This window comes from Diabrotica undecimpunctata, chromosome 9 (assembly GCF_040954645.1).
Source record: "Diabrotica undecimpunctata isolate CICGRU chromosome 9, icDiaUnde3, whole genome shotgun sequence".
Taxonomy (NCBI): Eukaryota; Metazoa; Arthropoda; class Insecta; order Coleoptera; family Chrysomelidae; genus Diabrotica; species Diabrotica undecimpunctata.
This window is the reverse complement of record NC_092811.1, coordinates 116,101,153-116,128,734: the sequence shown is the minus strand read 5'-3', so window position 1 is coordinate 116,128,734 and position 27,582 is coordinate 116,101,153. Positions and strand designations below refer to the sequence as shown.

At 33.9% G+C, this 27,582-nt stretch overlaps 1 protein-coding gene across 4 annotated transcripts in view; it reads left to right on the top strand.

Moving 5' to 3' along the window:
- Positions 1 to 27,582, top strand: part of LOC140450419 (uncharacterized) — a 127,115-nt gene that overhangs the window by 72,750 nt on the left and 26,783 nt on the right. For 3 of the 4 annotated variants that reach the window (XM_072544054.1, XM_072544052.1, XM_072544053.1), the window contains exons 7-8: positions 4,154 to 20,285; positions 22,014 to 23,039. In XM_072544054.1, the coding sequence (XP_072400155.1) occupies positions 4,154 to 20,285; positions 22,014 to 23,039 (17,158 nt within the window). The remainder of the gene's footprint in view (positions 1 to 4,153; positions 20,286 to 22,013; positions 23,040 to 27,582) is intronic. The other variant, XM_072544055.1, reaches the window with a different exon arrangement.

Here is a 27,582-nt window from a genome sequence, read left to right as displayed (position 1 = left end):
CTACGTAATTTTTTACTTCTGCCCAGATGAGCTCAATCGGATTGAGCTCACAATGGTATGGGGCAGCCCTAACACTACTTTGTTTTGGCTTTTTGCCATTTCATCAATATATTTAATATATTGTCCCTTATGTTCCTTAACGATAGCCAACAGTTGCACTTTTAACATGGAGTCCGCAAACCCCTTTTTTTTTATTTCAGCCACGCTGGATGTCAGCTTTTCTAGAAGCAGTAGTTGGAATTTTTTCCAATTTTCTGGAATGATAAGACGCGTTGTTCAATACGATGATGGAGTTGTCTTCTAATCGGGGCAGTATATTCTTGAACCAATTTTCGAAAGATTTCCCGTCCGTCTCTTCATGGTAGTCCCCACTTTTTTTTTATTCAAACACCCACAGCCCTTCTGGAGCAAACCCATCTTCACTGCCAATGTGTTAGTCTTTTTACCTTTCCTGAAAATTTTATTATTTTAAAATTTACTTGAAGTGAGAAAGCACATAAACATTTACAAGCAGGATTTTTTAACCCCGTAGAAAGTCCATCTAAAAACGCTTGTTTGCAATAGATTAGGTGTGACCAACATTTAGCCAAGTCTCGTCTAAGTAGTAAATTTTGCGGTTTTCATTTCTGTAGGACTTAATTTTTATCAGAAATTCTCGTCTCCACAAGACAATTTCGTCCCTGTCCATCAAAATGCTGTTTCGCTGACGACGTTGAAACTTTAAATTTATTTCTTTCAATAATTTAAAAAACGTAGTTCTTAGGCAAAACCGGATCTTCCTCAGAAATTTGTCTATTGTGGGTATTTATTTTCGAAAAAAGAATTCATGGATTATTCTTCTTATTGCTTCTCTGTCAAATTCATCCAGCGAGTAACAATACTTTTACGATGCTCAACTGATTTTGGTGTCGACAATGTTCCCGTAATTTCATATTCATGAACCACATTGCGTACACTACGGCTACACACGCCTACAATAGATAAAAAGTAACAATATTTGTTAAATAAAGTGAAAATGCGCACTCTAAAATAAATAATGGAGAAACAATATCAGTACCTGTTTTATCTGCTACTCTAATAGAAATCCCACTTTTCGAAATTGTAGGGTTCTCCTGCATTTCCGTCTTAAATACATTTATAATCATTTCCTTCGTTTTAACGTCAAAATGTCTCTTTACTGGTCTTTTTTCAGATGGAGTGAGGGTTAAATCAATATCAAGGAGTTCATCGGCTGTATCAGTACATGACACTGTTTTTCTATTTATCTTCAATAACTTAATGTACTTAGTTGATTGAGAGAAAGTTATGAAACTGCATTCTGTATACTTTTTCAATTCCAGAAATATTCCATTCACTCACGATAAAACCTCCACAAAGAACCTCTTGGATTGACATGACATTTGGCATACACATAGCTAACATGTTAAATAAAAAAAAGTTATATTGTGCCGGTGTGTGTTTTTGCCCTAGGGGTGAGTTTCACCCATTCTCAGGGGTGAAAAAACATACTTTCAAGAGTCAATACTTCTCGAGTTATTTGCGAGTGAATATGTCCATTTTTCAACAACAAAAAAACAAGGTTTTTAGACGATTTTTGCAAATAACTCAAAAAGTAAGTATTTTATCGAAAAAATATTCTTAGCAAAAATATAGCTTAAAAAAAGCAAAAAAATGGTGTACGTATAAAGCCAGAAGCACATTTGTAGCTAATGAAAAGTAGGTTCTTATTCGTTAAATTCCAAATCGAATATTTCAACGTGAAAGAATAAAAAAAAAACAAGCACTTTCCCCGGCAGCAAGTTTTCCCCGAAAAGTGCTTCATTTTTTTTGATATTTTCCCATTGAAATATCCGATTTGAAATTTTATATAGGTATAAGTACATCATTTTTTTTAACCTTTTTATAACTATATTTTTGCTAAGAATATGTTTTTCGATAAAATACTTACTTTTTGAGCTATTTGCGGAAAACCGTCTAAAAAAGTGGTTTTTTTTTTATTGAAAAATGATCATATTCGCTCGCAAATAACTCGATAAGTATTGACTTTGTGCAAAAACTATATAAATAAAAGTTGCTTAGAATTAATCAGTTTATTCAATTCTGTACTTATTTTGAACGCATGTTTTTCACATCCGAGAAGGGGTGAAACTCATCACCATGGCAAAGGCACACATCGGCACAATATCACTTTTTTCTTTGCCGTTAGCTATGTATATGCCAAATTTCATTTCAATCCAAGCGGTTCTTTAATATTTACAGCAAAAACTGTGAATAAATGGACTAAAAAGGAAATAAAACTTTTCGAAACATCAATAAATTAAAATATTGGTTTCTCTTACCTTTATTAAAGTAATTACCGCAAGCTATTTTTACTTTTGATTAACAAATACTTTGTTTCTGGATACTAAAAGTTCACTACACACTATAAAACTTAATACTAAACATTTAACTAAACTCTACAAAATAACACGACCAGTAAATAACTTAACAATTAACATATAACACACAATAATATTAACTTAAAAACCAACACGCTACAATTTGAATTTAAACAGACTGACAAGTTTGGACCTGTAAAATGAGAATCCGTCTGACTTAAGTCTGGCAATAAATTATATTTAATAGCCTCTTGACGAATGAGAGGGCGAATATCAACACGTGCGTTTGTTTACAGTTGGGAATTTGCTTAACGAATGTACTTTAGTAGTAGTATTTTACTTTTTTACTTCCCACTTTTTTGCGTGGTCACAGCGTTTTTTCCAATCTGCAGCACTAAATTCGTCAAAAAAGCATAATTGTTTAAGATTCCCAATATGAAAAGACAAATTTCTTTGGCCCACGTACTGCTTCAGTCATTCCCAAACTAATTCGATGGGATTCAAATCTGGATGGTTACTTCCAAGACACTGGCCATGTTTGAGTTAAGATTACGTTTATCTCGAACGTTTTAAATTTTAGCTTATGTAGTTTAATAATGTTGTACAATTCAGGTTTTAACATATTCCTGTCAAAATAAATGTTTTCTATCATAATTTGTTTTCTACTGTTAGAATGGTCGTGGTTTCAATAACCACGACAAACTTTGGAGGTAGGTTAGGAATTAATTTTTCTTCCAACTATTTTTTATAATTCGTAAAATTCATTTCGTGATGATAGTCTCCGGTATTTGAATTTGATTAAAAAATAAATTGAGCGTTGGCAATAAAGCCCTTCTCGCTGCCAGCATTAATAATAATTAATCGTTGCCCTTTTAAAATGGGCCTAGCTAGTCCTTCATTGGAATTGTCGTTCCAACAAGTACCAACGGCACATCTTAAGAGAGGGGTTTGTCACCGGCTATGGTTCGTTCCGGCAGCTACAAGTTTAACATTTTGCTTTGTTTGTTTGATTTCAGTGCATACAATTTTTTAGGTGATTTTAATAATACAGTAGACTCCCTCTATAACGAGAACTGAAATGGCAGACTAATTACCTCGTTATAAGCCGATCTCGTTATATCAGACAACAATAATACTATTGCCAATGAAATACATTAAAACAAAAAAAAGTTTTTTTTTTATTGTCAACGATTTAAGTTAAAACAAAAAATCTGTACTTGCATTTTTCCCAACTACATAATGTATAAAGCCCATTTTCAAGGATAATATAAACTATTGCTTCTGCAATTGGAAGAATTCTGTCATTTTTGACTACTTTAAATTGTCCAGTATTATTCTATCTATCATATTTTCTAAAGATGTGAAACAGTTGTATTTATTGTAAAGAAGTTTATTGCGGGCGGCAGTTATATTTATTGCGGGGCCGTTTAAAAAGGTATTTATTTATAGCCACGTCGGGGCCAAAAACGTAAAAAAACACATTTTTCAATTTTATTTTCTCTCGTTATAACCAAATTTGCCTCGCTATAGAGGGTTATAGTTCAATAGAAATTTTACGGAACATCTAATGTACCTCGTTATAAGCGAAACCTCGTAATAACCGTGTTCGTTATAGAGGGAGTATACTGTAATAATTTAGGTGTTTCTCAACAATTGACTTGTCTATTGCTGTCCACCGACCACACGCTTGAGCAACTAAAACGTTGAAATTGTTTACTGATGCCTAATATTTTAGTTAAGTAATTCGTGATAAAATAATCAATATCTCTTTTTAGGAAGAATTACCGACAGTACACGAAGAAGCTACAGATGAAGACGATCTAGAAATCAAAATTGAAGCAGCGAAAATCTCCCAATCGGAATATGAAGTTAATAGTTCAAAAAGTAAAAGGCTGGTTTATACAATTTGCTTAGACGAGAGTGGACTAGAAAGTGACGAAGAACTTTCTTATTTTTGTAAAGAGTCGGAAACCAGAAGGCAAAGGCCTAAAAGGAGATCTAAAAACGCAAGAAGAATCAATAATATATGTTCAGAATCTACAACTGTTGGGAATGATGAATTAATAAGGGAACTAGATGATATAATATCGAGAGAAAATAATTGTACAACAGAAACACGAGTACGACAAAATAGTAATGTCAATATTATAGAACTGAGCGATGGGGACTCACTAGATTGCTTCAATGCTACTATTGATCAACACGCTTCATGTACAGAGGTGAAAAGCGAAGAAGAAGATTCAGGCGACGACATAATTTGTCTTGAAGATAAAACTGATAATGGCTCTGTATCCAGAGAAACATCACAAACATTGCTGCATAATAATTCAACACCTGCAAAAGATTCTGACGTATCAAGCATTGCAGACTCGACAAATCAAATGGATCTTGTGGAATCAATGCTGGTACCAAATGAGTGCGAAGTAAACCGAAGGAGTGGTGATGAATATCTAGTAACTGAACCAGACACAACAGTGTCAACATGTAGTGAACTAGATTCAGGTAAAATTGTATGTGTCTCTAACGCCACTAGTGATGAAAATCACTCCAAAAATACAGACACAACGGAGTCAACATGTACCGAAATATATTCAATTAAAAGTATATGTGACTCTAAAGCCACGAGTGATGAAAATAATGTACAAAAATATGATGAAATATCTAACCGGAACATTTTAGAAGGTTCAATATTTCATGAAAATAGTATGACTGTAGATGTGCTAGTTTCTGCTGAGTCCCACTGTGATAATTTAATACCTCAGTTCCAAAGTAGTGATGATAAAATAATTCGAAAAAAAGTAGATAAACAATTAATGATACGACTAGAAAAAATTAAACATTTGGAAACAACATCCAAAATTTCTGATTTTAAAACTAAACCAATTCAATCATCCGTTGACTCTGATTACGACAGTGACAAAAAACTAAAGAAAAATACTGAGACTTCTATTGGATCTAAAAAAGAATACTCGTTAAGTTCATATTCTGATTTTGAAGAAAAATACTTAACCAATCTAATGCTATCTTCAGATTACGAAACCAATGTCATGGAAGAGAAAACTGCTGATTCCAACATCGCTTTAATTCAAGGCACGCAAATAGTACAAGATGGGGATATTGAGGTTATCGCACGGAGTATGACAGATGCAGAAATATCTCAAATAGCCCACAAAATAATTGATATGGAAAGCGATGGTTTAAGTGCTGATGAAATTCAAACTGTCCAGAGACTATCGGCTAATTTGATAACCCCACCAACTGAAACAATTCAGAATGTACAAGACGGCAAAGTGAGTCAATGTAATGTTGATTCTGATATTAATCTGACTAAAACTATCCAGGAAGAAGATGTTACTAGCATTAATCCTAAAAGTACTGACTTTCAATCTGATTCAGTACGATCGAGTCAGAAAATAAACGATATTAAAGGTCAATTAATTGAAGATAGAGACATTAATATCGAAGCAGTAGATGACCTAATTCAGGTTAAACAAAAAGAAAGTGATGTTGAAAATAGTGATAATTCAACTCAAGAACAACAAGATAAAACTACTACTCTTATTGAACAGGAAAGTTCTAATGCAGATAAAGACCTGTTTCAGCTTAAACAAAAAGTTTTTGGTGATGAACATACCAAGATTAGCAAGGAAAATAGTGATGGTCATTCAGATAGTGACGTTTGTTCAACACAACAATATGAGAATATAAATACCAATCCCTTTGACCAAGAAATTTATAGTTCAGAAAACGACCGAATTCAGCTTAAACAAAAAGCTTGTGGTGGTGAAGATACCAAGGTTAGCAATGAAAATACTGATGATCCTTCAGATGGTAACGTTTGTTCAACAAATACCAATCCCATTGACCAAGAAAGTTATAGTTCAGAAAGCGACCGGATACAGCTTAAACAAAAAGTTTGTGGTGGTGAAGATACCAAGGTTAGCAATGAAAATAGTGATGGTCATTCAGATAGTGACGTTTGTTCAACACAACAACATGAAGATATAAATACCAATCCCTTTGACCAAGAAAGTTATAATTCAGAAAGCGACCGGATACAGCTTAAACAAAAAGTTTGTGGTGGTGAAGATACCAAGGTTAGCAATGAAAATACTGATGATCCTTCAGATGGTAACGTTTGTTCAACAAATACCAATCCCATTGACCAAGAAAGTTATAGTTCAGAAAGCGACCGGATACAGCTTAAACAAAAAGTTTGTGGTGGTGAAGATACCAAGGTTATCAATGAAAATAGTGATGGTCATTCAGATAGTGACGTTTGTTCAACACAACAATATGAGAATATAAATACCAATCCCTTTGACCAAGAAATTTATAGTTCAGAAAACGACCGAATTCAGCTTAAACAAAAAGCTTGTGGTGGTGAAGATACCAAGGTTAGCAATGAAAATACTGATGATCCTTCAGATGGTAACGTTTGTTCAACAAATACCAATCCCATTGACCAAGAAAGTTATAGTTCAGAAAGCGACCGGATACAGCTTAAACAAAAAGTTTGTGGTGGTGAAGATACCAAGATTAGCAAGGAAAATAGTGATGGTCATTCAGATAGTGACGTTTGTTCAACACAACAATATGAGAATATAAATACCAATCCCTTTGACCAAGAAATTTATAGTTCAGAAAACGACCGAATTCAGCTTAAACAAAAAGCTTGTGGTGGTGAAGATACCAAGGTTAGCAATGAAAATACTGATGATCCTTCAGATGGTAACGTTTGTTCAACAAATACCAATCCCATTGACCAAGAAAGTTATAGTTCAGAAAGCGACCGGATACAGCTTAAACAAAAAGTTTGTGGTGGTGAAGATACCAAGGTTATCAATGAAAATAGTGATGGTCATTCAGATAGTGACGTTTGTTCAACACAACAACATGAAGATATAAATACCAATCCCTTTGACCAAGAAAGTTATAATTCAGAAAGCGACCGGATACAGCTTAAACAAAAAGTTTGTGGTGGTGAAGATACCAAGGTTAGCAATGAAAATAGTGATGGTCATTCAGATAGTGACGTTTGTTCAACACAACAACATGAAGATATAAATACCAATCCGATTGACCAAGAAATTTATAGTTCAGAAAGCGACCCGATTCAGCTTAATCAAACAGTTTGTGGTGATGAAGATACTGAAGTTAGCGATGAAACTAGTCATCATTCAAATAGAGAGAGGATTTGTTTAACTCTAGAACATAAAGATAATAATCCCAATCTCATTGAACAGGAAGATATTATTTCAGAAAGTGATCTGACTCAGCTTAAAGAAAAAACAATTGATGATAAAGATAGTAAGGTTTGCGACGAAAATAGTGATTATTCCTGTAGTGACATGAAATGTTTATCACAAGAACATAAAAATACTGATCTTACTAGTCAGGAAGGGTCTAATTTAGAAAGTGACTTAATTCAGTTTAAAGAAAAAATAATTGATAATGAAGATAGTAAGGTTAGCGATGAAAATAGTGATCGTTTCGATAGTAACAGAAGTTGTTCAACACAAGACCATAAAAATATCCATCTCACTAATCAGGAAGGTTCTAATTCAGAAAGTGACCTGTTTCGGTTTAAAGAAAAAATAATTGATGATGAAGATAGTAAGCTTTGCGATGAAAATAGTGATCATTTCGATAGTGACAGTATTTTGTCAACAGAAGAACATAAAAATACCGTTTGCACTAATCAAGAAAAACTAATTGATGATGAAGATAGTAAGGTTAGCGATAATAGTGATCATACCGATAGTTACATGATTTGTTTAACACAAGAACATAAAAATATCTATCTCACTAATCAGGAAGGTTCTAATTCAGAAAGTGACCTGATTGGGTTTGAAGAAAAAATAATTGATGGTCAAGATAGTAAGGTTTGCGATGAAAATAGTGATCATGTCGATAGTGACAGTATTTTGTCAATAGAGGAACATAAAAATACCGTTTGCACTAATCAGGAAACATTAATTGATGATGAAGATAATAAGGTTAGCGATGAAAATCGTGATCATTTCGATGGTGACAAGATTTTTTCAACACAAGAACATAAAAATACCGATTTCACTAATAAGGAATGGTCTAATTCAGAAGAAGACCTTAGTCAGCTTGAAGAAAAAATAATTGATGATGAAGATGGTAAGGTTTGCGATGAAAATAATGATCATTCCGATAGTGATAGCATTTTTTCAACACAAGAACATAAAAATACCGATTTCACTAACCAGGAAGGTTCTAATTCAGAAAAGAACCTGGTTCAGCAGGATAGCGATGAAAACTGTGATAGTGACACGGTTTCTTCAATACAAGCACAACATGAGGATAGAAATGACAACGTAAATGACGAGAAATATAATAATTCAGAACATGACCTGATTCAGCTGAAACAAAAAGTAAATGATATTGAAGATACTAAGGATAGCGATGAAAATAGTGATCATTTCGATAGTGACAGGATTTTTTCAACAGAAGAACATAAAAATACTTATTTCACAAATCAGGAAGGGTCTAATTCAGAAAAAGAGTGGCGAGTTCAGCTTGAGAGTGGCGATGAAAACAGTGACCACTTAGATAGTGACACGGTTTCTTCAACACAAGCACAACATGAGGACAGAAATGGCAACGTAAATGACCAGTCCAAACAAAATGTAAGAGATATTGAAGATACTAACGATAGGGATGAAAATAGTGATCACTTAGATAGTAACAAAGTTTATTCAACACAAACACATTATGGGGACGGAAATGCCAACGTAAACGACGAGATTTGTTATAATTCAGAAAGTGACCTGATTCAGTTAAAACAAAGCTTAAGTGATATTGAAGATACTAAGGAGAGCGATACAAATAGTGACATTATTTGTGCGTCGCTTGAACAAATTGAGAAAATTAATACTAAAACCATTAACGAGGACCGATGTAGTTCAGAGAGTCACCAAATTCGGCAACCAACAGTACATGGTGATGAAGATACTAAGGTTAGCGATAAAAATGTTAATTATTCAAATTGGTCAAAAGTCGATAGTGAGATTAACGAACTTACTGAAGTGGTGGTTGCCCATGAAAACGATAGCAATGAGGATAGTGATTTTTTCGATAGTGAAGTTTGTTCAAGACAAGTATTACATGAGATTAAAACTATCAGCACTGTTGATGATCAAAGTGCTATTTCAATAACTGATTTAGTTCAACCAAGCCTAGAAGTAGATGATGAAGGAGCTGAGCTCATTGTAGAGGAAACTATGGAATTAGAAACCGATTTCATAGAAGTATCACAGGAAGAAGTTACCGCTTTTTGCTATTTAGAAGGTGCAAATGAATTGGAACATCCAGAAATTGATGATATTGAACATAATGACGATTTATGTCAAATTTCTGAAGATAATCAAACGATAAATGTTGAAAAACCGCTACAAGAAATTGAAAACTTCAAAAGTAATGATTCATCTTTTACCGAAGAAGTTACTCCGGAATTTGAAGGTGAACACACTTCGGAAATATCTAAAACACAGTCACTAGTTGACGAACCAAGTTGTCTACATGAAAAAGAGATCTCTACTTCACAAATGCTGGAACAAACTGAAGATTCAGGCGAACATATAACGCACATCAAAGAAAATATCACGCATGTAAACATTGAGACCAGTGTAGGAATAAAAGAACTAAATGAAGCAGCACAAATTACTGAAAATGATGAAATTATTTCTGAATCTGAGTTAGATATTCAAACAGACGTAGTTGTCGAAATATATAAGCAAGATTCGGAAGATAATATAAATACAGACGAACAAGAGATGAATACAATTAAAGACAGTGAGCCTACTAGTAATTTGGAGCACAAAATCGAAATCGGATCTGAAGAACTATTGTATCGAGATGAACAAATAGTTGAATGCTCAGAAAATGTGGCGGGGGAATCAAGCCTAGTGTATGAAAACATTAAGGAATCGAAAAAAGAAGCGGCTGTAGTTTCAGATCACCTTCAGCAGGTTACTAATGATCTTCAATGCGTTAACGATGATATCAATAGAAACGCTCCAAATACAAATTTACTGGCAAAAAACGATAATAACGAAGAAAATATCTCTGCGAATCTCGCTGACACAGTTTTAAGTCAGAGTAAAAACGGAATTCAAGAAATTGAGAAGTCCAGCGAACATATAGAAGATAGTTTTGTCAACGAGGTTATCGTTGGTACAAATGTGGAAAAACAAGATGACATATTGTTGGAAATTGAGGATGCTTCAAACCAAACTTACACCGAAGTGGGAGGAAAAGAAATCGTGCCTCCTGAAGATAAATCATCGATCATATTTGGGACTCAGACCACAGTGGTTGCAAATGAAGAAGTTTTTCCAACTTCTGCAGAACCTGTTCACCCTGTGCAGTTGCTGCATGGCGCAGTCACCAGCGATTGGTCCAAAATTAACAGTGTCGATAGAAGTTTTTCTTTGAATAATCTCAATTGGGATATATATAAAGAGGCGGTGGTGACGCAAGAGTCTCGTGGTGGTTTGGATCTACTAGCTAATACAGCAGAAAGAATACGAGATCAAGAAACAGAGATATATGTTCCAAGTACGAAGAAACAACGTAAAAGTATTCCCCGGAAGTTGGATTTAAAGAAGCTTCAGAGAAAAATTGTAAGACGTAAACAGAAAAACTACGTCACAAAGGGATCTGAAAATGACGAAAAGCGTGTGACCAGGAGCGCCTATAGAAGACATTTAATCGATGATATTCTGAAACCACAAGAATTTAGGAATACTCCACCAATTAATAATGTTAAAATTCACCAATTACCTGATATCATTACTACTAAAGACACTACTGATACCGATAGCAATGATAGTGAATGTAATAAATTGTTTATTGATGATAATAAAGATAATGACTTTAGTGTCTACGATCAAGACACACAAGAACATCTCGAGTTTCGCAGTAAAGTTTCTCCTCCAACTACTACTACCGTTTCAAAGAAGACCATCAAAATTAAGAGATCGGTTAGAAAAACTGCCAAAAAGGAAATTTCCCGCACAAATGAAAGTACTACTAAGCTCATGGTCAACATACACACTGATCTCATTTCTGAAGAGACCAGCGATGGATTTTTTGAAGAAAATACTACCTCCAACAAACCACAGACACACGTGGAGTTGCAAACTGCTAAAAAAACTGAAAGTTGTAATAAAACAAACGCCGAGACTCCACTTATAGACGTAAACGCTAGCAAAACTGAAAGCTGTAGTAAAACAAACGCTGAGACTAATTTTAGAAATGATTATCAAATTTTAGGACACCAATCACTGCACTATTCAGTTTCTACTCCACCAAAATTACGATATAAGTTAGCCTGCAAAAACAACGTCAAATCTATGGTCGAGAAGATGGAACGAGTTAAAGCTGAAGAAATACAACACCAAGTGAATTCGTCACACGCGAATATCCGTAAGGTTCCTTTAGATACACCAGGAGGTGAAGAAAATTATCTACCTATGGATGTTTCCACTGCTTCATCGGGCCATAAAAAAAGTACTCCCGGTTCGATGAATTTAGTGGATACATTTGTAACGCCTGAAACAACAAATAAATCGATTGAATCATATAATAAAGTTTTTATTACCAATGTTGACATCGACTCTAGTGTTCAAGTATCAAATATAGAAGTTGTATCTAATATGCGACCTAAAATAGAATTATGGAAACAAGAATCGGTTAAAACACACAAGAATGTCGATAATACTATTATTGAGAAGATCACATATGATAAAAACGTTACAAACATCAGTCGTCAACCACAAAACATCGAATTTACCACTAAAAACTTAGAGATACGACGTCAAACACAAATATCGCAACAGGAATTGGTCAAGGTACCTGAAGAAATCGATGTCGTTTGTGAGATCGAAACTAAAACACAATCCGATGATCCAAACGTAAATATTCAAAAACCGAACTTAGAAATTCGTTGTAAAAAGATGGAAAAACGACGTAAAACTGAAATACTCAAACCACAATCAGATGCAGTACCTGATACCGTCGATGATATCGCTTCTCTTGAAGAGTTAGATGCAAACAAACAACCCGGTAACAACATTGACTCAAATATTAATAATCAGATATCTAACGCGGAGATTGGCCCCAAAAAAGTGAGAAAACGACGTAGGACACAAGTATGTGACGATATTTCTTCTCTTAAAGAGTTCGATGCCGATAAAAACATTGATTCAAGCATCAATCAGGTACCAAATGTTGAATTGGCCCCTAAAAAGGTTGGAAAACGACGTAAAACACAGGTGTTACAACTAACACCTAAGAATATAGATGATATTCCTTCCCCTGAAGATGCTAAAAAACAACCTGATATCAACATTGATCCAAGTATCAATCATCAGGTACCAAAAGTAGAATTTACTCCTAGAAAGGTGGGAAGACGACGTAAAACACCAGTGTTGCAGTTGGATTCAATTCTAGCACCTGAGAACATAGGTGCTATTTCTTCTCTTGAAGAATTAAATGCTGAAAAACAACCTGATATTAACATTGATCCAAGTATCAATCATCAGGTACCAAATGCAGAATTTACTTCTAAAAAAGTGGGAAAACGACGTAAAACAAAAGTATTGCAACTAGAACCAGTTACAACACATGAGAATATAGATGTTGTTTCTTCTCTTAAAGAATTAAATGATGAAAAGCAACCTGATATCAACATTGATCCAAGTATCAGTCATCTGGTACCAAATGTAGAATTTACCTCTAAAAAACTGGGAAAACGACGTAAAACAAAAGTATTCCAACTAGAACCAGTTACAACACATGAGAATATAGATGTTGTTTCTTCTCTTAAAGAATTAAATGATGAAAAGCAACTAGATATCAACATTGATCCATGCATGAGTCATCAGGTACCAAATGTAGAATTTACCTCTAAAAAAGTGGGAAAACGACGTAAAACACAAGTGTTGCAATTAGATTCAATTATAGCACCTGATAACAAAGCTGATATTTCTTCTCTTAAAAAAATAAATGATGAAGAGCAACCTGATATGAACATTGATCCAAGTATCAGTTATCAGGTACCAAATGTAGAATTTACCTGTAAAAAAGTGGGAAAACGACGTAAAACACAAGTGTTGCAATTAGATTCAGTTACAGCATCTAAAAACATAGATACCATTTCTCCTCTTGATGGATTAAATGCTGGAAAACAAGCTGAAATCAACATTGATCCAAGTATCATTCATCAGGTACCAAAAGTAGAATTTACCCCTAAAAAAGTGGGAAAACGACGTAAAACACAAGTGTTGCAATTAGATTCAATTATAGCACCTGAGAACATTGATACTATTTCTTCTCTTGAAGAATTAAATTCTGAAAAACAACCTGATGTCAACATTGATCCAAGTATCAGTCATGAGGTACCAAATATGGAATGTACCCTTAAAAAGGAGGGAAAACGACGTAAAACAAAAGCATTGCAATTAAAACCAATTACAGCACCTGAGAATGTAGACGATGTTTCTTCTCCTAAAGAATTAGATGCTAAAAAACAATCAGACAACATTGATCCAAGCATCAATTATCAGTCATATCAGACACAACTGGGATCAATTGCAGTATCTGAGAATTCTTTTGAAGAACACGCTATTCTTCAAACGAATATTGGAGTTAATCCTGGAAATCTGAAAGAAAAACTTAATAACACTGAATTCGTGCAACAAGAATCAGTTGGATCACCTGAAAGCGTCGATGATATTCCTTTAGATATTCGAATGAGTCGAGTAAAAAGAGGAAGTCAAGAAGGGGGAGATATTTCTTCTCTCGAATATACAACGGTCAATAATATTTCGCCTAATTTAGAGGAAATATCATTAACTGAAAAACAAATATTTCAAAAAATTCCTAACGAAGAAATCCAGGAAACAGTACAACAAACCGGCGTTGATATAGACACCAATCTTCAACATCCAAACGTGGAAGTTTCTCTTAATAACTCCAAAGATAATTTTACAGAAACACTACAAAACGAATCGATTGGGTCGCCGGAGAGCGCCGATGACATTCCTTTACATCTCCGCCTATTACAAGTAGAGCACGGAGTTGAAGAAAAAAATCGTTCACAAGATTTTTTAGTTAAGTCACTTTTAACCTCTGGTACAGGTTATAATATTTCAAAACATGTGGAAGAAACTCTTGTACAATCTGAAATAGTTAATAAATCCAGTTCAGAATCACAAGAAATAGGTGTAGATGAAAATAATCTTTCCGAAAACGTCAAAAATAGAGAAAATTCCCTCTTGAAGAAAATTAAAATATTATCTGACGTACTAATTTCCCCAAAGAAGGAAGTTATAACTTCCACTATAGCACAAAAACAATCGAAGTTAGAAGATTTGGAAGTAACTGACACATTACCTTCAAAAATTGTTTTGGATAGCAATCAGAATACGAGTGAGCGCTTTAGCACAAAAGATAAAAGGAAAAGGGGGCGAGCAACTAATAGGAAAAATGCGGAAATTCTTCCTGAGGGCATGAATAAAGCCTTGGTAAATGAAGATACTTTAAATGAAACACAAACACATTTGGAAGAGGGAGAACAACGCGAAATTGTTAATAAAGAAATGAAAATAATGAAAGACAGACAAGATACTAATAAAAATAAGAAGAGAACTGCTGCTATTAACCTTGAAAGTGTTTTTAGTGACACATCCAAAAAAGTTTCAAGTAAAACCAAATATAGCATTCTGAAACCAAAAGATATTGAAAGTCAGGATACAAAAAATAAAAAATCATCACGTTCGGAAAGAAGTAAAAGACGTAAGTCACTGGATGACGTATTGGTAAAAGCAAAAGACAAACAAGTGACATTCTCAAGTCAAATTGAGGAGATCAGAAGGAAAGATGTAAGTTTAGATATAGAGCAAGAAAAAAGAAGCGAAAAGAAAAACCAAGTACTTAAGAATTGGAATAATGAAAAAGAAGATCAAACCGCAAATTTAGATAAAGAAAAAGTAGATTCTCTAAAGAACGAAATGGAAAATGTATCGTATGATGTGAGTTCTAATAAAAAGAAATTGAACTCGACACATAAGGACAATATTCTCGGTAAGAAAGAAGTTGAAACACAAAAAAGAAAACCGAGAAGAATATCAGTTATGTATGACGAAAAAGAAGTAGATGATCTAATTAGGAAGTATGTCGAAGATACCTCGATTGGACAACACCAAATGACCGTAACAGCTGTTGTGGAAAATAAATTAAAACACAAATCAGATAGTAAAACGGCTGTACAAATTCAAAAACCCAAGATACAGATATCTGTTACCGAACGAAGAGTACGAAATGACAGGTCAAAATCGTGTACAGAATACGACATAAGTAGATCGAAAAAATCTTCAAATGAAAAATCATTAAGATCCAAATCAGCATCTACGTCTGAAATTGACAAAAAAATTGAATTGGATAAGCCCAAATTGCTGCAAGATAGCATGCTACCAACTGAATACACATCCAAGCGACGATCAAGGTCTGCTTCTAAAGATGACAACCAAAAAATTATTTCGGAGGAATGCAATGAACTTTTACAATTAACTAAGAATCCGGAAAAACAACCAAACATTAGAAAATTAAGATCAAAATCTACATGTATTACAGAGTCAGAAAAAATGTTGAAGCAGCCTCGAAAATTATCTGACTCCACCTTAAAGATAGCAGATTCTAATGAGAGACGACTAAGATCGAAGTCATTAGTTACACCTGAAACTGATCACTCCATCAAACTTGAACAAAGTGTGCCAAAACCACATAAAAATAACGACGATGTGATTACCTCTACGTCGGAAATCGCCGAACAGTTGCCTAGAAGAATACTACGTTCTAAAACAATATCCAATGAAAGCTTGTCCGACAATAAACAGGATGAGTCTTTACTAACAAATCTACCTGAAAAGAAGTTAAGTTTAAAGACAGTACTGAACACTGAAGTTCCAAAAGATCTACCAGAAACTAAACACATTGCAACAGAACAAAAGTCACCAACAGAATGTTCTGTTAAAGAAAAATTAGAATTAACTACATTATCTGACGATACTCAGGATGTGTTTAATACAACACTCAAAGAGACCATTACAACTAAAGCCGCAAATTTCCTATCAGGAACCCCTAAAGAGAGCACTCCTTCAGCTTCAAAAGTAACAGATAATACACGATCCAAGACGGTGAAAACAAAATATCACAAAGAACATTCGTCTCTTTCAGATACCATAGCAACACAATCGAAATTTATCAATGCAGAAGATCAAAATTTACCAACACTGAGTGTATGTTCAAGTGAAATTGAAAGTGCTGTAAATGTATTAGAAGCTTCACAAAACATCAGAGAAACTAGGAAGAATAAATACGTGCCAATCAAAGAAGTCATAGATACGACGAAGACAAAGGATCAAACAACTTTCATTGACAAAGAACTGCGAGTAATTTTATACAGAGATAATAATGAAAATAACAAAACTTCAACAAAACTTCAAGAAGTTTCTGTAAAATCAAAAGAAAAGGTGAAAGAAAGTATTGCCAAAACACATACCATAGGTTTAGATTTGGGCAGTGAGACAGAGATTACTAAAGTAGAAGAGTCTGAACAAAAAATAACAGGTGCCGAAGAATCTACAGTGACAGGACACAAACATATTTCTTCTTCAATTTCTGCTGATGAGAGAAAAAATTGTAAACCTGATGTATCTATTAATCAAACGCCATGTGAAAGTCAAATTACTGTAAAACCTATAAAAGATCGACTCAACTTATCAGAAATATCTTCTTCAATAACACACAATGCGATCCAAATACATGCTGAACCTAAACACATAGTAGTTGAACAATCGTCGTTAGAAAATCAAATTAATAATGATATCAAGTTAACACAGAGTAAATATGACTCAATATCAGAAGTAACCTCGTCAGAAAGACAAAATACTGATGTGCCTACAGTGAATAAACCTGATATAATGTCAGAAGTATCTTCTTCAGAATTATACAATGAGGTCCAAGCAGATCACACAAATCGTATTGAATGCGTGGACCGACTTGTTGAACAAGTGCCATTAGAAAACCAAATAATAGAAAATACATCTGAGATACCAGAAATTTCATCTTCGGAAACATGTAATGAGATCCAAGACAGTCAAACTAAACCTATTACTGAATCAATTGAAGAAAATTCGCTTGAAGGTCAAACCAATACTGATATTAAGACCACAGAGGATATTTCTGACGGGATATCAGAAATATCATCTTCAGAAACATACAATAAGATTCAGCAAGATGTAATAAAATCTACCAAAGTCCCAGATGAACAAATGTCAATTAGTGATTGTGTAATGGTCACAGAAGACAAATCTGACGAAATATCTTCTTCAAAAACTTCTAGTGAGATACAAGAAATGAAGGTAAGAGCTGGTGATGTACCAGACGACCAAATGTCAACCGAAAATCAGATCAACGATAGTATAATGGTTACCAAAGATAATTCAGTCGAAGTACCAGAAATAACTTCTTCGAAAATTCTCAATGAAATACAAGAAGTGAACGTAAGACTAACTGACTTGCCAGGTAACCAAAAGTTAACCGAAAATCAAATTAATGTTAGTATATTGGCTACCGAAGATAATTCAGACGAAATATCTTCTTCAAAAACTTCCAATGAAGTAAAAGAAGTGGACGTACTATCTACTGATGTACCAGATAACCAGATTTCAACCGAAAGCGAAATCATTGATAGTGTAAAGGTTACAGCAGATAAATCTGATGAAATATCAAAAATTTCCAATAAGATACAAGAAGAGAAAGTGCGATCTGATGTACTGGTTGAGCCAATAGCAAATGTGTACAAGATTGACGATAGTGTAGAAGTATTGGAACCTTTCGATTATGTAAAAGAAGATCCAATAGCAATCCAAGAACATTCTATATCACTAGGAGAGAAATCTATATCATCCCCATCTGTTGAAGCTGCATGTTCATTAAAAGGCGACTTTATTATTTCAGAAAAACCACAAAGTCTCGTTTCAGAGCAGCATTATTTGAACCTTAATGTAAAATTGAAATCAAGAAAGTCTGCTTCAAGAAAAAACAAAGTTTCTGATGAACTGATTACTAGCACGACAGTATCAGATAATAAACATCTAAAACTGGATAAAAGTATAAAGAGAACTCCAGTGATGTCCGAAAGTGTTGATAGATCAAAATCAGTAAAGAAATCCAGTAGTGTTTTAGATAATAAGACTAAAGACACCAAAGAAGTGACACTAAATATACGGGTTCTGAAACCTATATCTCGAAAAGAGAGAAGAAAGAGTACACCACAAAAGATTTTGAAGATTAAGTCAAAAATTAACCTAACTGATATTATGGCCTCTAATACTGAACTGTTAGAAGATAAATATGAAAGAAAATCGGCAACTGAAAGTAACTTAAAAATGGATACTACAGATCTGACCACTTTTGATCAACAACAGGAAAATTCTACTGAAGAACGACTGATTACTGATGCTACTAAAGATCATGAAGAAGAAAAAATTCAATCGGAAACGCTTCCTTTGATTGATAATGAAAATCCATACGTAGGTTTGACGTCATCAAATATTGAAGAAAACAAGCTATCTACAGTGAGTCTAACTCAACAGTCAGAGTCTGAACAAGCTATATGTGAAGTCACCAACAAAGAGCTGACATCAAAAACATCAAACATTAGTGAAACAAATATCTCATCTTCATGCGAACCTATGAATCAATCCACAAATACCGAGTTATACAAAAATAATAGCAAAGAATATTTTTCAAATTTTGAATTAATACCAATACAAGAAAATGTAGTTGTAAATAAGGTCTCAACTGATTATATAGGACAAGAAAAGGTAGAAATTGAAAACAATAGCGGATTTGTAGTAAACGATGCCCATATTTCGTCTTCATCGTCGTCAGACGAAGACCTGAAGTCGGTCAAAGTTAATAGCGAAATATGTTCAAATTTGGATGAAATAAAAACTCAGTCCACTAACTTAACTACTACAAACTCTCCGATTCCAGAAGACCCTCAAATAGATGCTGTTGTCCAAACTTTAGAAGATGACACTGGTAAAACATTTGAAACTACAACACAACTGGAATATCCACCAACTGTTGTGGATAATGATGAATTTGTAACTCGTTCTGCTCCAATATTCCCAGAAAGTTTATCAGAGGCTATGCAAGAGAATCAAGAAAACACAAGTAATGCAAATCAAAACTTAATAAGTACCATAACCAACGTTCCTAATAAATTAGAGACAAATAGCGATGATCACGACACCTTCGAAACAGCACATTTTGCTTCAGATATAGATTTCACTTGTAGTAAAACTCGTAAATCTTCATTAAATCTAGAATTCGATAATGGCATAAGTAACAACAATCTACCAGTCACAAATATAGATTCCACTAAAACAGAGGTACAAACTTCAATAATGACAGAAGATAAAATAATTCCGAACAAAACTAAAGTTCAGAATATACCTCCTGTAGAAGCTGTTGTTACACATAATCCAATGTTAAATATTTCAATACCGAAAGTAGACAATGCGCAGTATTCTAGTGAGTCCCTTGAAACACCAGATATAGAAAAATTCCTCGGCACCGTTCCATTCTTCGTCAATTCAGCACAGCAACAAGAACCAATCAGTGTTTCCGGATTTCAAGATAAGTTTGTTAGTAACGAAAAGTCAACGGTTCAGGTAGTAAACCAAGAAAATATTTCTAGAGTTCAAGACCAAATAACGCCGCCTGAAATAAAGAAAGATTCATTAATACTTCATGGCAAAGGCTACCGAACTGATGGGCTGGAGGAAAACACACAAAATACAGGTAATTTATGTTGTTTTTTATTTTTATTCTGAATTTTGATCTAATTACTGAAGCAGTACTTTCCCGTAATATCTTTTGAGACTCATTGTCTTTTTATTTTACCACAATACTACTTGTCTTCACTTTAAGATTGAGCAGCAAGATGTAGGTCTTTTGAGACATTTCGAATACATCAGTCTAAATGTGGTTTCTGTGAAACCGCTTTGTCAAACTTATCTCTGGATTTTTCTATCTTTCTAAGGTTGTGTATGCTATTTGTGATTGTACAGCCAGTTTTATGTAACATTGCTATATACAGCTGAATGTTCTAAACTAAGAATCCATTCTGCATGCTTTTAACCATGTTGTTGCTTGCCTTGTTGTTTGATACACCTAAATTTGTTCTATACTAATAATAACATGATGACTTAATCCCATTAGTTTATGGTTATTGTTGATGTGAAGACCTAACTTAGATACATTTAAACTTCGTTTGATATTGAGTGAGAGTAATAAATCATACTACTATAGCACTACAGCAGCTCATAAAAGAAATATGGACACATAAATCACTCCCCAGTGATTGGAATACTTTGCACCCTACACAAACATTATCTTTAAATGCTCTAACCTCAGAGGAGTTAGGCTTCTAAATGCAGCGGATAAAATACATTATTGTGCAAATAATGGAATTGTTAATGACATTTTTCAATATTCACAGTTGGCAATATACACTGTTCACACATTTACAACTGACCAAACATTGAAAACATAACCTTACTTTTCTCTGCCTTTTATTTGAGGGTGTTTTAGGACATTTCCCATTAAGTTTGTATTGTTTTGTACTATTTTGTGTTGGTTTCAGTAATTAAGTGAATTTAATTCGTGAGGAAGTCTGACAATGAAAACCTTACACCATCTCATATTGGTCAAACCGTAAAACACCTAGTCAAAAAAATGTTTTGGAGATTTTTTTCATACATAGGGGTTGGATCTTTGGTACCAATCAAAGGCATGATGAACAGTCAAAAATTTCAGCCCCAAGGAGGAGCGATTTTTCAACAGGACTCTACTCTCTGTCACAAGTCAAACCAAATGATGGAATTAAAAAAAAAGAAGATTGATGTTTTAGATTGGCCCGGTAATTCGCCAGACCTGAACCCCATTGAAAATTTGTGGGCCATTTGCAAAGCTAGACTGCGCAAAATCGACTGTACTGCAAAAATAAAATGAGAAGCTGTCAGTCAGGTTTGGTTTCAAGATGAAAGGATATCTGGGAACTGTCAGAAGCTTATAGAATATATACGAATATATGCAGACATATTTCTTACTAAATGATGTAAGTTTAGTCAGATTGCAAACATGAGACAAATTTTAGAAAAAACACTGGAAGATGACATAGATACTCATCACATATTTATAGACTACAAGGTACCCTACAACTATGTAAATACAAAGAAGAGAAATGTTTAGAGCAATGAAAGAGTAGTAGTACCAAATCAGTTAAATCACTAAAAATATAGTGTTTATAATCTCTCCCTGTATCAAATATAGTATAGGGTTTACATATTTTAGTATAAATTCCATTTTTCGTTCTTGTATCAACACATCTTTTAAAACTGTTTTCTGTAGTTCTCCATTTTCTTTAATCTAAATTAAATATCTGCTTTAATATTTGGTGAAGTTCGGACCTTGATTCAGTTTGTTACCTAACAATATGACCTACTAATTAACTTGAAAATATTTTAGGTAATCTATCCGAAAATATTTCTTTACTTTTAGAAATATTGGCTTCAGCAGAAAACCTAAACGCCATCAATGGATCGGAAACTACAGCAGCAAATAAAAATGGTGATGTCGTTGCTTACAATCAAGACAACCAGTCCCCAGTGATTCCAGTTTCTGTTGAAAAAATTATAAACGAATTCAAATATCCTCAAAGCCCAGTAAAAGTTCTGCAAAAAAGAAAAGTTTTACCGGAGAAATTCCAGTCACTCTCACAATCTTTTGCTACTGGTTATCCCAATTATGATTCAGAACCTTCAACTAGTACTGGTATTTATGCATCGAGGAGAAATAAGAAGCCTGTAGCGTCGTTAGGTAACCAACACAGCAGCTCTTGGGACATTCCAGATGTTTCTTGTAATGAAGAGGTTGTTTCAACAGAATTGGCACCAAATGACTACAGTTCCCTGGAAGATATGTCACAATCTTTAGTTCTAGCTTCTGATAATCCACAAGAAAACCAAAATCAAGCACTAATGCCATCTGCAGAACAAGCAATGTCTTACAGAGACCTAGATCCTGAAGTTTTTCCAGCTGATTTTGCTGATTTTTGTACAAAGATGTCTGTAACAGAAACAACTTCTTATGTTGTAGAAAAAAGTTGGATACCATCACCATTCGGTTTGTCCAATCAGTTCAACCATCCGTTCTTTAATCATTTCAATTTAGTTCCGAAGTATAGGGATGTCCGATCTCAGCAAATATCCATATCTCGTACTATTTCAACCACTATTACTGACAGTAATATGTATCCCTATCCAGACATTATGCCAACTGCTGACAGAAGAATAACTTCCAAGAAAGAGATCAAATTAGTCAATCGATTTAACCAAGCTAATGCAGATGTCGCTGTAAATTGTAACGAGCTAACTGCAAGTAATAACCTAGCTCTGGAAAATTATATTGCTCAGGGAAGTCAGCAGAGTGGAAATTCGCAATTGAGAGCTATAACCGATGGAAAAAACGACCATAATTATTCTTATTTCGCAGGTGAGTTTTTTATGTAACATAACAGGGTGATCAACTTTTGTGATAAAGTCAGTAATATCTGTTACTATAGTATACCGCATCAAAGATATGTTTTTTTGGACGTTTTTCATATTTGGTCCCAGTGAAGATAGCCTCAAATGAGCTGTCAACTAAGTTTCACAGAACGAAATATTACGATGGCAGTGTTGCCATGTCCTTATAATGTATATGTTATATCCTTCAAATACCAAGAGAGAAAGCTTTTAAAACGCATTTTTATTCTATTATTTTAGGTGTCTGCAACTTGATAACTTATACAAAACACGAATGAATTAACGTTTGTTTTTTATATATTAATTGCAGTTAATTATAAGAATATTTTTTGACAATTGAACTTCGATAGGTTAGCGGATAGATTTGGCAATAGTGTCAGAACCCTTAAACCACCAGTTGTCAGATTGCAACAGATGCCTTTTCAACTTTATTATTTATACTGACATTTTACTATTTACTTCTAAAAACTGTTTTAAAACTATTTACTTTTTCTTTTTTGGTAATTATAGTATTCATTTTTAAATATCATATTGCTTTTTCTATCTTCACTGGGACCAAATGTGAAAAAGATCTGTTTTTTTAATGAACCACTCTGTATTTCATTTTAAATTTAAAATTCCCTTCACTTGTTACAATAATACAATGTTGTATTTTATACATGGTTTTTAAAAATTTATAACCAAATTCCAATAAAAATGTTGCTTTTCCAAATAAAAATGTATGTTTGTAGTCAATTAAAATGTGAAACTTATAGCTACCTATTTTTGTAAATAACTTTTTTTTTGTATCTCCTATTCCTATACTATCGTACCAAAATTGTAGCGAGTGAGTCATATTTTTGATGTAGACCTTTGCGGGTCTTAGAGTAAAGGTAATCGATGAGTCATAGGCGTACAGTGTGTGTGTATGTGTGTTTTTGAGCATTATTGGCTTCAAAGTCCATGTCCATTCGCCATCTTACCTTTATGGAATTATTATGAGATTGGAAATCATCAAGGCTATCCTGACCTTGTTTACAGCTGACCTAAAGAGTTCATTAGTGGTACAGCCAAACCACTCTCTCAAATTACGCAACCATAACATTCTTTTACGGCCTGGATTCCGTTTTCCTTCTATTTTTCCTTGCATTATATTTTGAAGTATTTATGTTCTCTCATCAGGTGACCCAAATACGAGTTTTCTTCGTTTGATCGTTGACAAAATTTCTGGGTCTTTTGCTATCCTTCGCATTACTTCAAAGTTTGTGACTCTTTCAACCCAACTTATCTTCAGCATTCGACGGTAGCACCACATCTCGAAACTTTCAATATTTTTTATGTTGTTCTGTTTGAAAGTCCAGGCCTCTACACCGTATAATAGCGTGTTAAATGCGTAGCCCCTTAGCATTCTTTATCGTAGAGGGATGCTTATATCTCTGTTGCAGAAGAATTTCCTCATCTTTATGAAGGTGGCCCTGGCAATTTCGATACATCTTTTTATTTCATTGTTTTGGTCTCCAGTTTCGTTTATAGAAGTCTCCAAGTGTTTGTAACTTGATACTTTTTCAATTTGAATACTGTTTATACTAATATGTGCTGGTTGTGTCATGTTCTTACTGAAGACCATATACTTGTTTTTTTTTTTATATTGATACTTATGCCATAATTGTTGCAGGCAATATTTATATTTGTAAGTAATTGTTGTAATTCTTCTACTGTTCTTGCAACTAGTACAGTGTCATCTGCGTATCGAGTATTATTTACAACCTCTCCATTGATTAAGATTCCTTCGTTTGCTTGCAAAAGGGTTTCCTGGCAGATGCTTTCACTATAAACATTAAATAGCAGCGGTGACAAAATGCATCCCTGTCGTACTCCTCTACATATTTCTATTGCTTGTGATATCTCATTTTCTATTTTGATGTTAGCTTTCTGATTCCAATATAGATTGAGAATTATTTGCAGATCCTTATTATCTATGTCCTTTCTTTCAAGAATGTCTCTTAGCTTATCATGGCGTACTCTGTCAAACGCTTTTTCAAAATCGATAAAACATGCATGTACTTCCTGATTAATGTCCAGGCATTTTTCTATAAGAACATTCAAACCAAAGAGAGCTTCTCGAGCTTCTGAACCCCATCTGTGTATCACTAATATCTGAATCCAACTTTTGATAAACTCGGTTGTGGATGACTTTTAGAAATATCTTTAGTAGATGGCTCATTAAAGATATTGTTCGATGTTCTGAACATTCTTTTGCATTGGATTTCTTTGGCAGTGTAACGAATGTAGACAACAGCCACTCTTGAGGTATAATACCAGTTTTGTATATTGTGTTAAATAAGTGCAATATTATACCTATTGAGTCATCATTCAAGGGCTTTAGCAATTCAGTAGGAAACTTGTCAGGTCCATTTATCTTTCCAGTTTTGGAATTTCTAAGTGCCACTTCTACTTCACATTTTAGGATTTCAGGTCCAGTTTCACCATTTACCTGAACAATGTTATTTCTGTTGTCCTCAAACAATTCTCTTATGTATTCACTCCATCTATTAATTTTCTCTGTTAAATCTATAATAATCTTTCCGTCTTTGTTTTTAAGCAAACTATTTGAAGTCTTCTTTGAGTTCGTGTAATTTTTTTTACTTTTTTATGTACATTGAATGTGTCATATATTCTTTCATAGTTTTGTATTTCTACACATTGTTCTTCAATCCATAATTCTTTGGCCTTCTTTATTCTTTGCTTTATGTTCTTATCAACCTCTCTCTATTTTTGTGCATTATTCTTCATTTTTTTTCATCTATGTTGTCTGTTCTGCAGATTTGACTTTCTGCAGCTGGTGTTTATTTCTTCTTGCACTGTTTGTCATAGGTGTTCACTTTTTAGCTGGCTTAAGTCTAACGCTGGGATGATGGTTTCTCTTATTTTCTCTAGTCTAGCTTCTATCACAGCTACTACTGGATTATGGTCCGAACCGATATCAGCTCCAGGATAAGTTTTAGTAGATTTCATGGCATTACGGTATCTTTTTGTCACCTAATGTAATCTATTTGGTTTCTGATTACTTTTTCTTGAGTGTGTTGAGGTGAAGTCCACGTATACAGTCGCCTTGGCGGTAATTTAAAGAATGTATTAGTTATTCTTAAATTTTCACTTTGATAAAACTGAACTAAACGGTCACCCCTTTAATTTCTGTTACCTAAGCCATATTCACCAACATTTTCTCCAACTTTACTCTGACCTACCTTGGCGTTCAGATCGCCCATTACTATGTTAATGTGTTGTCTCTTTGTTGTTCTCATCACCTCATTTAAAGTATTATAGAATTGTTCTATTTCCTCTTCGTCTTTGTCTGCTGTAGGAGGGTACACTTTTATGATGTTTATTATGTTCTTCTTATCTTTCAATTGTATTAACATCAGGAGTAAAGTTTACTACAGCATCTTTCCATTTTTTTGAGATGATGACTCCAACTCCGTATCGATGGGTTGTGGTGTCACTTTCAGCATAATAAAACATTCCATGATTATTTGTGGGACATTTGCCATTTCCTGGCCATTGTGTATCAGAAGCTCTTTAAGGAGTGCTACTTGCTTTCTTCTCATTTGTTTAGGTAGGTAGGTATCCAATCATAATCCTGCATACAGTTATTATTAAAAAAATAATCAGGATTTTAGAATGAATTTAGATAAAGAAAACTAATCCTTGTTAATTATATTTTTTTGGGAAAAACCCTTTATCCATTTATATTAACAAATTTATGACTGATTCAAATTAAATTTAAATCCTATTGTCAAATGAGATTTAATGACATGGGATTAGAAAAAGGGTGGTCTAGTAACTTTAAACACAGGCAAAACTGAAAGGTACGAAACAGTACTAGTAATGGTTTGCCTTACTGAATATTTATTTACATAACATAAAAAATATTTTCAAGTAAAAACTTACATTATATATATGTAATCTAAACTGATTCATGTTACTACGTCATCTTCAGATTCATCAGTAGTATCTTCGTCTAGATCCACAAGAACTGGTTCCTTGGTGTCAATTAAGTTATCAGGTTCCACACTCTTCTTTCACTACATGCTCGATACATTTTATCCACGACTGTGAGGTCCTGTTTCTAACGGCACTATTAAGCAGATTTTTTGACACAGAATCTTTATGACACAAGTTTAGTAACTCGATTTTCAAAATTGGTTCATTGAAGTTAATATTTTTTTAGTAAGTCAATTCGCAATCTCGGCTTTTCTCCATTTAGTGTTTGGTAACTGTTCAACACACCGGCACTGATATGGAGCGTTATCCATAATAATAACATCCTGGTTCGATTTTTAACAGAATATCTTAAAACTATTTTTTATAATGATCTGCATCCATTTCCTCATGGCACCATCATCTGTAAAATTGTCTCTCTGTTGGGTCTAAACTTTCAATCACTGTTAATACTTTCTTTTAATTTAATAATGTCTTAACTCGAAATTATTTTCAACTGTCAAAATTCTCCTGTGGAAACTGGAAATTGT